At 35.6% G+C, this 14,433-nt stretch overlaps 3 protein-coding genes and 1 long non-coding RNA gene across 10 annotated transcripts; 3 read left to right on the top strand and 1 right to left on the bottom strand.

Moving 5' to 3' along the window:
* The first annotated feature begins 1,376 nt into the window (after positions 1-1,376).
* LOC111779402 (putative protein phosphatase 2C 42) lies at positions 1,377-4,800 on the top strand. Its single transcript, XM_023659573.2, has 4 exons — positions 1,377-1,957; positions 2,629-2,990; positions 3,745-3,981; positions 4,229-4,800. Exons 1-4 carry the CDS (start codon positions 1,639-1,641, stop codon positions 4,442-4,444), a joined length of 1,134 nt encoding a protein of 377 aa, XP_023515341.2. The 5' UTR covers positions 1,377-1,638; the 3' UTR covers positions 4,445-4,800.
* Positions 4,801-5,268: 468 nt separating this feature from the next.
* On the bottom strand, positions 5,269-6,008 carry LOC147787386 (uncharacterized). Its single transcript, XR_015413568.1, has 2 exons — positions 5,923-6,008; positions 5,269-5,837 (listed from the first exon to the last, which is right to left on the bottom strand). It is a non-coding gene; the product is annotated as an uncharacterized LOC147787386 (long non-coding RNA).
* An 898-nt stretch (positions 6,009-6,906) lies between these two features.
* Positions 6,907-13,094, top strand: LOC111779010 (uncharacterized). Of its 7 annotated transcripts, none has more exons than XM_087119183.1 (9): positions 6,907-7,097; positions 7,175-7,300; positions 7,649-8,132; positions 8,490-8,625; positions 9,916-10,036; positions 10,968-11,072; positions 11,337-11,514; positions 12,650-12,702; positions 12,873-13,094. In XM_087119183.1, the coding sequence occupies exons 1-3, from the start codon at positions 7,020-7,022 to the stop codon at positions 8,096-8,098; spliced, it is 654 nt and encodes a 217-aa protein (XP_086975309.1). In that variant the 5' UTR covers positions 6,907-7,019; the 3' UTR covers positions 8,099-8,132; positions 8,490-8,625; positions 9,916-10,036; positions 10,968-11,072; positions 11,337-11,514; positions 12,650-12,702; positions 12,873-13,094. The 7 variants fall into 7 exon arrangements, with proteins under 7 accessions (XP_086975309.1, XP_086975310.1, XP_086975308.1 ...); XM_087119184.1 differs by having other exon boundaries at positions 8,485-8,625; XM_087119182.1 differs by having other exon boundaries at positions 7,649-8,164.
* Positions 13,015-14,038, top strand: LOC111779011 (transcription factor bHLH148). The gene has a single exon (XM_087119186.1). It carries the CDS (start codon positions 13,023-13,025, stop codon positions 13,626-13,628), a length of 606 nt encoding a protein of 201 aa, XP_086975312.1. The 5' UTR covers positions 13,015-13,022; the 3' UTR covers positions 13,629-14,038.
* Positions 14,039-14,433: the final 395 nt, after the last annotated feature.

Raw genomic sequence — 14,433 nt, 5'->3', positions numbered from 1 at the left:
AAATTAAAACAAGTGTGACAACAAATTTAGGTACGTTAGAAAAAAAAATATATAAAAGTTAATATTCTACGTGGGGACCACTATTGAGAAAAAAAAACATATAATATGAACATAGTATGGAACTCGTATATGAGAAGGAGATCATCGTACTAATCACCTTAAATAATGTTTTTAATTAGGTGAGAATCTTTGAGATGTATAAATGACAAAACTGTAAAGTTAGCCCAAATGCTTTTTGAAAAAAATATTTAGCCCAAATAAAATGATTGGATGGTTAAGAAGAGGCCCAACTCACATCCATATAATTGGTTACTTCATGCCTTGCTCTAATAAATTTATGAAAATACATCAATATTAGAAGCAAAATTAATATTTTATAAATTTATAAAATATAGATAACTATATTTGCTTTTAAAATTAATAAAAATTAATAGGTCATTTTATTAGTTGAAAAAATATTTAATCAATTAATAATAATTTTATGCCACAGAAAATATAACAACCATAATTATAGAATTATATTTAATTGTTCTATTTTTGTTATTAAATGAATTAACTCGTTTTCAACGATTTAAAGATCCAATGAACATATTAGTTGAAAATGCAAAGCTCAATAAATGTCATTAAATTGAAAGAGTTCATGGAAGATGAGTATGAAAAATAATATTTAAATAAAGTAAATTATAAAATGCAAACAAAAAACATATAATAATAATATAAAAAAAAACCCTGTTTTCCGTAATAATTCTAGAAAAAAAAGAAAAAAAGACAATCAAAAGGTGGCCGCCACGTGAAGCAGCCACATGCATACGTACGCCCATACGCATACCACCTTAATTTAACTAATCATTTGAATATTATATAATCTCATTTCAAAAAATCATTCACCTTTATCAATTGCTCACGTTCTTACTTTGCTATACATTTTTATAATATATAAATATTATTCCAAACAATATGACAAAACATTAGGTTACTCGACCATTTTATGTCTTGTCCACCATACAATTTATATTATGCGGGCCCACGTTTCAAAGTATTGGGCCGAAGGGGATGGGTCAAGCCCAAAGACAAGAAAGCCCAGCCAAGCCCAGGAAGAGAAAACGTGTAACGTGACGCGATTTTAGAGAGAGAGAGAGGAAGAAAACGCGGCTGAGTTTGAGATGTATTTTGAAAAACAAGAAAAGAAAAGGAAAGGAAATCATTTTTTTTTTATTTTTATTTTTTTTAATTTTTCACTCTTTTTATTCGAATTATCTAAGAAACTATGTTTAATTAGTGTAATTATAAACTTAATTATATGTTTAATTTGTTTTAAAATATGATTAAAATATTAAACAACCTCTTAGCGGAAATTGTTAAGGTTGGCTCCAACAATAAAAATTAAAAAAAGAAGAGAGAGAGAGAAGGACATTGACAATAACAGAGGCAACAGAGGGATTCCCCTCCCCACAAGAGAATGAGGCGAAGACCTTCTCTGTTCCTCTACTACCGAACACAAATCTTCAACTCTGCTCCTTAATCTCCCAAATTTCACGCTTTATCTTTCTCTTTTCTAGTTCCTAGGGTTCCATTTGCCCCTCAACTACAAGGTTCTAGGGTTCTGAATTGGGGGTTTTCATTTCTGAGAGATGTGGGATGCTCCGGGGATTGATGAATCTGCTCTCTCTTTGTTGGAAGCCATTCGGGCGTGGTGGTGAAAATTTGAGCTCTGTTGGAGTCATTGGAACCAATTGTGGTGGCAAAGATTCTAAGGATAGCTTACTCTGGTTCTATGATTATGGCAAGTATGCTTCCGGTGATTTTTCCATGGCCGTCGTTCAGGCCAACCAGGTGCTTGAGGACCAGAGCCAGATTGAATCTGGTCCTTTTGGTACCTTCGTCGGAATCTACGATGGCCACGGCGGCCCCGACGCCGCTCGATATGTCTGCAACAACTTGTTTAGGCGTTTTCGGGGTTTGTCATTTTCCACTCCCCTTCTTTTCTGTAACTCTTGTTTACTGTATTTACTTATGAGTTATGATGATGACGATTCTTCTTCTTCTCCTCTAGTTTTCAACGGCTCGGTTTATCTGTTGACTTGGATGTGAGCTTTTTACTTTGTGCCGTATTTCTTACTCATTATCACTGCTCTTACTGATCCTTAGATCCATTGTCTTTTTCTTTCTTTTTTGGATTGCTGATTTTTCTTTTTTTCATTTTCCCCTTGGAAATGGATTACTGTTTGCGCTTGATTGGTGTTCTAGAGTTTCGAGCAAATTATAGCTTATGCTGTTGAGGAAGATAGAGCTAGCTAAATACAATGCAATTTTTGGTTGTGTTTTGTTTGAAATTGAATCTGTAGACACAGGATTCCTCTGACGGCTGATGATACTATAACTTCGCTCGATATTTTGAGCATGTAGTCTAGAAAAAATTATGCAAGATTTCCAGTAAACACTATTCGTTGTGTGTTCTTTGATTATACATGACTTTGTATTGTCTTTTTCAATATCGAAAAGGAAAAAATGCTGAACTTGAAAATTCTGAAACATGTTCCTGAATGTTCAACTTTTCTATTTAATTGTTTCGTTCCTAAATAAACAGGCTAGGTTGACATTCTTGAATTTTTTATGCAACAATTGCAGATGAAGAACAAGGAGTTGTGACTCGTGAAACCATCCTGGAGGCATTTCGTCGAACAGAGGAAGGGTTTACAACCGTCGTGTCAGAGTTGTGGAGTACTCGACCCGAGATAGCAACAGTTGGGACGTGCTGTCTAGTAGGGGTGATACATGAGCAGACACTCTACGTGGCGAGTCTTGGAGATTCTCGTGCTGTGTTAGGGAGGAAAGTTGGCAACACTGGAGAGATTGCTGCCATTCAGTTATCAACGGAGCATAATGCAAATCTTGAGGATATAAGGCATGAATTAAGAGATATGCATCCAAACGATCCTCAAATTGTGTTTCAAAGGCGCGGAGTTTGGAGAGTGAAAGGCATTATACAGGTAAAAATTACTGTTTTGTGTCAGTTTAGACCATCTCGTATCTTGTTGACTTCCTCCTATTCAATTGTTTTTCATGTTTTCACCTTCTCTATTATAAATTGTAGTTTTTAGGTATATCCTGTTTACAACTTTAGGAACTGTCTTCGTGTTGATAGGATCGCTTGTATAAGATGATTTAAGTTTCGTATTATGTTACATAAAGGGGTGGAGATGTTGTAACCTTTTCCCTCACTAAGTTTTTTGAGCTTCTACATTCAGAGTGTGGGGGAATGATACTCAGTGTACGGTCGTCATATTTCAGAATTCCGGGTATTTCCCGGTACCACCCGAGCTTTCATCCTGCTAGTTTTTATCATTATAGTGTATCTGAGGCAACTGACCTGAATCTGTGCACGGTCGACTTCGATATTAGGAGCTTGGTTCTGGACCAGTGCTTTAGCATAAAATTAGAAACACCACATCTTTCAAGGCTTGCCGTCAAGGTTTTCTTTACGTTTAAGCTGGGATGAGATCTATTCGTTTGTAACTATCGTGCATGTTTGAGGGTAATAGAGATCCTTAGTATAAAAATGTTGCTGTTTTCTTTATCAGATCAACCACACTCTTGCATGCCGTTCTTGTAGGTTGTGAGAGCACCCGCACCCTTTGATCACTTTGATGTTCTCTGCCGTTTGTTTCTTTGATCACTTTGATGTTCTCTGCCGTATGTGAATAGTGATCATATGTTCAAAGTTCGTGATAATATCTCATGCAGGTTTCTAGGTCCATTGGGGATGTCTATATGAAACATTCTCGGTATAATACTGACAGAATCAATGCTAAATTTAGACTTCCTGAACCGATGAATATGCCTATAATGACTGCAGTACCCACGATTCTTGCTCACCCTCTTCATCAAAACGATTCTTTTCTTATTTTTGCATCCGATGGACTTTGGGAACACCTAACCAATGAAAAGGCTGTGGATATTGTCCACAATCATCCTCGTGCAGTAAGTTTCCTTCCACCTTCTATTCTTTAGTCATCATAGAGAATAAGTTTCAAATTATGGTGACTACCTATCTGAGATTTAATATTCTACCCATTACTTTAATGTTCGACTGGCTCGGATACTTACCGTGTTTATGTTATGGTGCGAGTGATGTGTTAGGTTCGAGCTATCTTTTAAAACTTTAATTGTTTGCAACCATTTTCGGAAACACATTTGATGGGTCATCTTTGCCATTGGCTTGATGCAGGGAAGTGCAAAAAGGCTTGTGAAGGCAGCCCTTCAAGAAGCAGCTAGAAAACGAGAGATGCGGTATTCAGATCTTCGAAAGATCGACAAGAAGGTTCGGCGTCATTTTCACGATGACATTAGTGTTGTTGTTTTATTTTTCAACCACGACCTTATATCCCGAAACCATACCCTCCTAGATCAGCCATTATCAGTCCGAAGTGCCTTCGATCATTGATTCAAATTTTTGTTGCTAAAATATCAACAAAGGAAAGAGAAAAAAGAAAGAAGAAAAACCCTGTAATTTGAACCTTAGATACCTCCCAATGCATCACAGAGAGCTTCTCTGATACATATATGGTCATTTTTTTATTCCAAAGTCATTTTTTTTCCTTATATATATATTTAACTTACATTTGTAGAACCCCAGATAGATCTTAAAGTTCATCTGGACCGTTCATTTCGTTCACCTAAAAATTTCAGTTACGCAAATTGTCTGATGTTCGGTTGTATTTCTTAGGTATACTTTGTATGATCCGAATAAAGTTTTATAATTGGTTGTATTTAAAAAAGAAAATAGTATTTATTTATCTATTTTTATTATATAATAATGTTGCATTTACAAATACGAGTTACTTATGATGCTGTGGTTTTGTTGGATTATCATCTCTCCATAATATTCTATTTTATGTAATATTTAATATATTCGTGGTTTTAATTTAATCATTTTAATTCCTGGAGATGGCGTTACTGTTGCCAAGTTGCTTTTCTATTAATTATACACGCGCAAATGATTTGATTATTTTAATTAATTAATATTGCTCAGTGGTACCATCATTTCTTCTCTATTTATCAAATTTCAAACCATAGACTATACATTGATTCTTTTACATGTTTATTAATTTGGAAAAAATATATTAATTAATTTTATATTCTCCATGAATTTTAATGTAATATTTAGTAAACATAACTTAATATTCTATGCATGTCACACATGCACGCTAATTTTATAATTAACACACAAAAATAAAACTAAAATAATTAGGAAAAAGTCACTCAATATATGTTTTTAATATAAGATCACCAACTTTATATATTAATCATACGACCCAAATCATTTAACATAACATAAGATTTTTAATACATTATATTTTTTCACAACACACAACAAAACATCACTCTGTGAAACGCCAAACCTTACGTGTCTTGAACATTCCACTTTATTACAAGAGAAAAACATTATTTGTTTCCTTTACAATTTGCAAGCTGAGATGACGACGACGATGATGGTGATCAGGATATATTTTTTTAGGGTCTGTATGGCTTCTCGCTTGAGAAGTAACGGTGAGTTTCGGTATCCGAGCCCTTTCCATAGTTTTTATAACCAAGATTTTCATCGTCCTCATCTTCGTTGTTGTTCATGCCAACGTCAGCTTGAGCAACATCAGCATCTTCAGAATATTTCACACCACCGAACACTCCCGTTTTAGGGATTTGACCACTAAAGCTTTGAGCTAGCTTACGCGCATCTTTCTTCTTAACCACGTTGTGCATGGTCGCATCTGTAAACACGAGCAGCAAGAAGACGGCAAAGAGAAGAAGGGTCCTCTTCATCATAGTCATCGCAAAAACTGATAAAACGAAGCCAAAAACGACACTTATTTAGACGACGAAAAATAAGAGGGAAAATTAGGGATGGTTTTGATTAGAACTTACCTTGTATTTGCTTGTGAATGGGAAGGCAATGAAGAACATGGTATGAATGAGGAAAAAATGGAGCATATTTATAAAGGCAAAATTGAGGCCACTGTGTTGAACACTGCAGAGGTATATATAGCAACAAAAGATTCTAAATAACGTCTTGAAAGCACCTTTGTGGAGACATGCAGGAGAAATAAAAAGTGCGGTTACTAACCGTAGTGGAGATACCATAAATGTTTGTCGCCTCACTATAAGGCGTGTTAAAAGATATTTATAAAACCGGCCCAACTCGACTCATCAACACCCCTACAAGAACCTTAATGAATAAGTCAGAAGAATCTTCAAGTTGGACTCAACTTGTATGTAGGGCTTGCTCGATAAGGTTCGCTCGATGGTACCATATTAGTCAGTATGATCATATCACTCGAACAATATGAGGATCAAACCACCTAGCCATGTTTGGTCGAGCTATTTTTTTTTTAATCTTATAATATTTTATTTAGTTAATATATAGATATTATAATATGATTACTTATGCATGATAATAAAATGTTGGTACTAATTTAATTATATAAAACGGATTATTCAAATTCAAAATATCTTTTTTTTTTCCCAATAAATTTATTAAAAAAAAGAAAAGAAAAAAGGCGTGGGGCAGAGGGATGGCATACCACACAAACCACTGAAGAAGAGGTAATTATGATTTAGGGTTTAATTCCCACTTATTTAAGTTTCAACGGTTTAATAATTAAATCACGAATTTTATTTTTTTAAATATATTTTAGGGAATTCAATTGGTCTTTTTAAAATTTTAAATTTTTTAATATATACAATATCTCTACCGTAATGATAATTTAGTGGTTAATTTCCTTTTTTTTTTCTGCCTCTTAAAAATAACTGTGGGCCTCCACTTTCTGGATGGATAGTATCCATTGGGCCTTGTAAATTGGGCCCAAAACAAAACAAGAGCAAGCCTTTCTATCATGGCGACAAATCCATTCATTGTATGTTCGATTGCATTCCGTTGGTTTCTCTGTTTCATAAGCTCCATCATCTCCATTGGCGCCAAAGATTAAGTTTAGAAGTTCCGGAACTTTTCCCGCGGTATCAAGATGGAGAAAAGGACGAAAGAATACCAAACTCCTCTGAGAGATCAAGCTGCGAATCGTAGATCAAAGAAGCCTCTGAAGGTACAGTTTCTTTTGTCGGTTCTTCTCATCTTTCTCATTCTCTAGTTTAATCTCTCGTTCGTTCTGCTGCAATTAAGATCACCAAGAGTTTGACTGCCACATTTTCATCATTTTGCGACGATAAAATCCAGCCAATTTTGAAGGAAGACTTTTCTCCGATTTCCGTTGTCCCAAACATCAATCAAATTCCTGATATCGACACTGTAAGTTCCGATTCCTTTGTGATTTTTGGACGATCTGTTCGATTTAACTTTTCATTTAGTTCTCTTGCTCTATGTCTTCGTGCTGAATCTGCGTTCTTTTTTTATTTCCTTTATTAGTTGATCTCAATTTGTTGCCTATTCATAATGAGAAGAAGATTTGTTATCTATTATTTGCTCAAGTCATATTCGTTTTTTTTTTCTCCGCCTATAATCTACTGCGACTAGAGTGTTCACTTTGAAATTTAATGTATGGTCCAGCGACGAAACAAAGTATATTAGATTTATGGCACTGGAATATGATTGATTTCAAAATTTGCTGGTTTTGTAAGTCATTTTTCTCTATTTCAGAGTTTCTTGCAAGATGTCAATCCAGCTCTTTCAGTTTCCTGCGAGAGCTCGCTTTTCCCCGAACTTTTTCCATCTTCAGTTGTTACTTTTGACAATAAGCAGCTTGACAAGGTTCCAGTTAATTTTGGTGGATCTAATAATTTAGATGAAGCAAGCGCGGGTTCAGTGGAGGCGGAGATTGCCGTGAATTACTTAAGGCGTGCTCTTTTTCAAGTCTTGCAATCGACGGATGTTGATCATCAGTCTAAGAAGCTTATAGATGCATCCGTGAGGATCATTGTGGACGAATTTCTCGCCATACCTCAAGAGCGAGACCTGATTACTCGGCTTATTTCTTCCAAAAGTCATGTTCTGTCTCTAGGTTTATTCCTATGGATCATCGTCTTGGTATTGGCTTTCTTTTCTGGTTTGGGAGTCGAGAACTGTTTCATTGGTCCACTGCCAACTTAAACTTGCGAAGATACTCCTTGATCTAACATTAGAGGTTAGATCTTAATCGATTTTTTTTCATGACAGGTATATATGCCTTCTTATACTTCGATACCTTTGAATTGGACTGTTTCATCTTCTTACATTAGAAACCTGCTGAACCGTGAAAGTTTGTTGTCAAAAGTTAACCGTACATTAGCCTCGCATTTGGCATACTATGATTTAATGTTTGATATTTTCATAAACCTGTGGGTGAACATATGATCTTCATTTTTCTTTTAATCCTTTACGCGTTATATTTACTGGCATAACTGCTTATTAGTCAGTCTTCACTCTCTTATTTAACTGAAGCGAATATTTAAGTGTGTTTTCATTTCCATAAGTTATATTCTGCGCGACGAAATCAGGACAGATTCTTTTGAATTCGAAACTACAACGACGTGACTGAGGGAAGATCCAAACTGCTCTGAATTCTTGAAGATCTAGTTGCAGTGATGAAGAGTCGGGTCTGATTTGCTATTCAACAACGATTTATGGTAAACAGAAAGGTATGTGCAGCTTTCTGAGTATTTTGCATACAATCCAGCATTATTGCATTTTTTAGCAACTCCTTTCTGGAGCACCATATCATATGCTACTGTAAGATGTATTTTCTTTACAAAAGAGGATGACTTAAACAACCAAGTCATGTTAGTGGTTGGCACATCCTGATACTGATATGACAAGATCACAGCCAGTTAAATGCAAATTTGGTAAAAGAAACGTTTTAGATTTTTCCATGAAAGAAATAGATTGGAATTAATTATTTCGAAGGCATAAATGTATTGTCGTATATTTTTCGTAACTCCTTTCTGGTGCATCATATTAAGCATGATATTATAGAATGTATTTTCTCTACAAAAGATGATGACTTGAACAAGAAATAACATGACTGATTGAAGAGATCATGTTAGGGTTTGGTATATCCTGAGATGATGATGACAAGATTACAGCCTGCTAACTGTGGATTTAGTAGAAATTCTTTTTGGGATTTTTCTTAGAAGAAATGGATTGCAATTTAGTTTTTGTAGGAGGCACAAAAGCTTCCTATAAACCATTATACTGATTCCATCTGGTAATTAGAAATCTTCAGTCAATTACTCGTTTACTACATTGAACAGAGTTCTGGTTTGCTCTCTGATGGTGGTTAGATTTGAACTTAAATGACTTGTTTCTTACGCCAAATGAACACTGAGAAGTTCTGATTGGCTCAATGATAATTGTTTGTCACCTATAAATGATGAGGCTAAATTTTAGTGGCTAAAGTCACTAACTTCCAGGATCTCAATGCAGGACATATGCATGTTACCCTACCAAAGAGTAGATAATGATAAAATGCAGCTCATTTGGGTGCATTTTTCTATTCAGAAGCAAAATAATAATTTTCTAATCAGATGGGATATGTTTTATGTCCATAAGATTGAATAGTTTTGGCTAATTCACACGAAATTCTCCAATGGGAAACCTTGACCACCTACATGTACTTCATTGAAAAGATTTGTTCTGTCCTATTATACATAGAAACAGATGAAGATTTTCAGTTGATTTTGGCTCAGCTGGCCTCCTGGTCTTTCAGTCTCACAAGTTTACCCTTTGAGTCAAAAGATTTTCTTATGGAAAATAACAGTATTCACTAATTATCATAAAAATCTCATAGGTTGACATTTTCAACATGGTCATATCATTCCTTCCCACTCCTCAGCATGTCTTGTTCTTAGGCTTCAGCATACAATCTGCGTAAAAGCAAATTTTTAGGACAGATGATTTGTACCATCATTATTTTGTAATTGGTTTTGCAGATTGCTTATTTCAATAAATGTGAAGACAAATGACAACCAGCCAGTGGCGTCCTGACCACCAGCCTTTTTTCTGATGCTAATATGCATTATACATCCGGACCTGCATGCATGCAGCTGCCAGGTATGTGTATAGCTCATATTTATCTATCATCTTTAATTGATTTTTCCCCCTCCCCAATGTGATTGGCTTTGGCATCTTCTTTCTGGTACTCTGTAATCTATTAAACCTTCCGGCCCTCGCTACTTCATTGTGTCTGACACGAAGGACGCAACCTTCCTCTTAATCATAATGGCTCTCATAGTAAATTAATCTTTAGCTATACTTTAAGGTTTATTCGGTGGGTTGTTCTCTTGTGTATTGCTTACACATGGTCACAATGATTATGGTTGAGAAAGAGGATTAGGTTCATGATTATCAATTCTAATGTATAATATTCAGAATGTGAAAGCCTAGGGCGTGCTACCATTATTAGGCCTTTGAATTTTTGTTGGTGGAATGTTGACATGACCACCAAAAGAATGGCTGACCGGGAGGAATCTGATAGCCGAATTTGGAGAAAAGAGTTTAAATTCCTAAAATCTTAATGCGAGTGTTATAGAAAGTGTTCATTCATATTTAGTCATACTAGGATATTTGAACAAACTAAGAGTAAAATGGTGGGGGTAGCTCTTTAGCAAATATTTGTACCCTTCTAATCGCAAAAAAAAAAAAAAAAAAAAAAAAAAAAAAAAAAAAAAAAAAAAAAAGTTGAGTAAAATATGCTTTTCTTAATCTAAACAATGATTTTTTTTTTTTTGTTTTTTTTTATAGTTCAACCAATACAAAAATGTAATGTTAAATGAGGTTGCAACAGTAGAAAAGATAATAAATAGATAATAGATGCATTGCTTATGTACCTCAATCATGTTTGAACAACAGTCATAATGATTTATGTCCGTTGATTTTGTTCTATATATATATATATAGAATTTGCTAACACTGTTTTATTAATTTTGTTTGTTCTAGAAATTAAAATTAATTGGTCTAATCTTAAATCAATCTTGTGGATCAGTAAAGAACCTAAAGCTAACTTGTGGTACATGGGAATGGACGTGTACGGACAAAAAAGATTCTCTACGGCTTTAAATGCAATACATTGAAGACTCGGATGGCAAAGGTACACACAGTATCCTACTCACACTCCCACATGAAGACTATAGTGAAATTGACATCTTTCCACTGAAAAAGAAAAAGAATGGAAAGATAAAAGTGGATAGAATCTGAAGACTAAGATGATGTTTAAAAGGTTAAAATGGACTAAAATACATACACATTTAGGATTTTTTTTTTTTTTTTTTTTTTTTGTTGTTAAAACAATGTATTTATTTCATACAATAAATGAAAGAATATAGTGAAATATTGTGACATATAAATGTAACAGAAAATTCAGACGGAACTCGGTGGGGCTTAAAAGTCAACCATATGGAAATGCGTTTTCCCCGATTGATTGATTGATGGATGCACCGAGTATCCATCCAAAGTTTGTAAGTCTGTTCATCGCACGCGTGTACATTTTGCATTGGACGCCGCTACTTCATACCTATCAGTTTCGGTTAAAGGTTTGATATTCCTTCGTAAGGCTTTTTATTTATTTATTTATTTATTTATTTTATTGGAAAAAACGAATTTTGTTGAACTAAAACGAAAATAATTAAAAAACCCCATATTTTTAGATTAAAGGGAAAATACCCCAATTATTAACCAAATCAATTGAAATTAAGAATGATTCCTACAAATAAACCAAGGGAAATTATACTGTGTAAAGTTGTAATTTTGTATATCTAATATGTAGCTATTTTCAACCAAACTAGTTACTTGACTGGTTGATGATAAAATTTTATTTCAATTTTCTTTTTATCATAAGAATAAAATCGTAATTTAAAAATAGCATGAACTAAATTTATATTTGCATATTTTTTTGAAAATAGTGAACAAATGTCACAAATATAAATAATCTAGCTCACTTGATCTACCTTCACTCCCATATGGAAAAACTACTATTTTTTTTTTATAGGCAAGTGTTGAAATTGTCGATTTTTTTTTGGACTAAATTGTCGAAAAATTGTCCATCGCTCTTGTTGAAGTTGAGTGGACTGGAAAATGTATAGAGAGGACGTTGGCGTTGGCCACAGCCTATATGCACCAAAAATTCTAGGAATTATTTTAACACTCGGAAAGGAAAAGGAAAGAGAATTTATTTTATTTTATTTTATTATTTCCTTTAAAGGTAAATAAATGGATAATTTAATTTTAGTTAATAAAACCATTTTCTCCAACCCTTTTAAATTTATAATAATTTTAATCTGTAAATTTTATTACTAGGAATTGAGTCTGTATATAATAAAAACAATAATATTGGAAGACTAAATCTTATTTTCGTAAAAGTTGAGGGAGGGAGAAGGACAACCATATTGGTTTTAATTTTTATAAAATATAATAGAAAAAGGCAAAAGGCTTGTGGAGTGGAGGTTGTCAATGGGTGAATGCAAAGAGTGAGTAAAGAAAGGCCGAACGAGTCCCAAGCCTTTGGGTGTATATGAATTCTGAATCAATAAATATGAATTCTGGTTGCTTCACAACTTTATTTCCCTTCTCCCTCTCTCTGTCTACCCACTTGCAGAAGAGGACACCTTAAGAGCGGGTTCCATTTATGTCTTTTCGCTCTCCTAACCCTCTGTTTCATCTTCTTCACAGTTCTTATGTTTTCGTTGATCCAGGTTTCGTCTTCCAAGGAATTTCCCCAAAAGGTACGAATCTTATCAACTCCCTTCTCTTGCCTTCTTCCTCCTATTATCATTACAATTTTTAATCTTCCTTTCTCCCGTTCTCAAGAATTTTCAATTTCTATTCTTCATTTGGGAGCTTCCGTTTCTGTTAGTCTAAATCTGTCATTTCCTTTTGATTCTTCCTTCCTCAGGATATCTTCTTTGCTTGCTCTTGTTCCGTTAGGTGAAACATAAATTTGGAGAAGAGAGATTGGATCATTGGTCCATTTTTGAATCATCGATTCGTTGACGGTAACCAATTTTTTTTTTTTTTTTTTTTGAGATCGGATCGGTGCGTCTTGATGGCGTCATCTGTTCTTTCGAACTCCGATCGCATGCGGGAGTCTTCAAGGAAGCAAAAGAAGAAGAAAAACCACGGCAACAGAGACCGTCATCAAAACCAGAACCATATTAACTGGAAATCTCAAGCTCAGAAAGAAATTTACTCGTCCAAGCTGGTACGAGCGTTGAATCAAGTGAGGCTCAGTCCTTCGAATGAGGCGCCCCGCCGTGGTAGAGCCGTACGCGAGGCCGCCGACAGAATCCTTGCCGTCGCCGCCAAGGGGAGAACCAGGTGGAGCCGAGCCATTCTAACGAACAGGCTGAAGCTCAAGTTCAGGAAGCCGAAGAAACAGAGAGCATCCACCGCTGGAAACAACCGCCCAAAGAAACCTAGAGTCAGCGTATTGCGGTTGAAAGGAAAAACGTTGCCGGCGGTGCAAAGGAAAGTTAGGGTTCTTGGACGGCTAGTTCCCGGTTGCCGGAAAGAACCTTTGCCGGTTATCCTAGAAGAGGCCACCGATTACATAGCTGCACTTGAAATGCAAGTTCGAGCTATGAGTGCCCTCGCCGAGTTGCTCTCGGCCTCAACTTCTGTTGCAGGCTCTAGCTCCGCTCCTCCAAGCTGATGCCTCGCTTTTCCACTGGTGTTTTTCTTCGCCCCCCACCCCACCCATTTCTCTGCTTCTCGTATCTTTGCTTTCCTTGCCCTTACGCAAGTGAAGTAATCGTCTGTTAAATATGGTTGCTGCTGTTTTCTTCTCCTTCCCCTTCATATTCTATTTTTTTCCCCTCTTTACTCTTCTCCTCCTCTTGAATAACTTCTTTGGAATCCTATTCCCGACAAGAAGAAAATGGAAAAGGAACTTGGAATCCGTACATATTATGTGCTGTAGCCCTCGGCCTCGGTTTGTCTGTTGTTTTACAATTACTTTGTGGATTCATTAACCCTCTTAATAGCACTCTTGATTCTGCAAAGTCGATGAGAAGAAAAAACACATTTTTGATGAATCTTAGGCAAGTGTTTACTTGATCAGGGTCTTAGTAGGTGATCAGGAAAAAAGAAGAGGGCCTTAGCTGGTGAGGGAGGGACGTATTTGAATTTGGAAACTGAATGTTAATTTATCTGAGAAATTGGCTTCATTTGTGTTGTTGCAGTTCACAAGAGTGTAGTCTATTCTGAGGTCCAGGATATCCAGCTTAGATTAACTTCTTTTCTACTACTCCACCCTCTAATTATTACAGTTTTTTGTTTGTTGTCTGTTTCGTGTTGGTTTTTGTTCTGAAATGGATAAGTCCAAAACTCCAGTGGGGCAAAAGCAGGCAGAGGAAGAGGAGAGTGGTGGGAAGGGTGTGTGAGTTTAGCAAAGCGCGCTGTGGGGCTGTGTGGGGCTGGGCTGGAGGGGGGGAGGGGGCTGTGGCTATCATGTGGGT

This window comes from Cucurbita pepo, chromosome 17, assembly GCF_057944985.1.
Source record: "Cucurbita pepo subsp. pepo isolate OVF chromosome 17, ASM5794498v1, whole genome shotgun sequence".
In the NCBI taxonomy this organism is placed as follows: Eukaryota; Viridiplantae; Streptophyta; class Magnoliopsida; order Cucurbitales; family Cucurbitaceae; genus Cucurbita; species Cucurbita pepo.
Note: the sequence above shows the minus strand (reverse complement) of the source record. Positions and strands in the feature narration are given on the sequence as shown.

Bases quoted from the DNA above. Each gene is read 5' to 3' on its own strand.
- LOC111779010 (XM_087119183.1), top strand. From the start codon at position 7,020: ATGGAGAAAAGGACGAAAGAATACCAAACTCCTCTGAGAGATCAAGCT. The intron at 7,098-7,174 runs GTACAGTTTCTT...GCTGCAATTAAG, and splicing joins GATCAAAGAAGCCTCTGAAG to ATCACCAAGAGTTTGACTGC. The intron at 7,301-7,648 runs GTAAGTTCCGAT...TCTCTATTTCAG, and splicing joins AAATTCCTGATATCGACACT to AGTTTCTTGCAAGATGTCAA.
- LOC111779011 (XM_087119186.1), top strand. From the start codon at position 13,023: ATGGCGTCATCTGTTCTTTCGAACTCCGATCGCATGCGGGAGTCTTCA.
- LOC111779402 (XM_023659573.2), top strand. From the start codon at position 1,639: ATGCTCCGGGGATTGATGAATCTGCTCTCTCTTTGTTGGAAGCCATTC. The intron at 2,991-3,744 runs GTAAAAATTACT...TATCTCATGCAG, and splicing joins GAGTGAAAGGCATTATACAG to GTTTCTAGGTCCATTGGGGA. The intron at 3,982-4,228 runs GTAAGTTTCCTT...GGCTTGATGCAG, and splicing joins TCCACAATCATCCTCGTGCA to GGAAGTGCAAAAAGGCTTGT.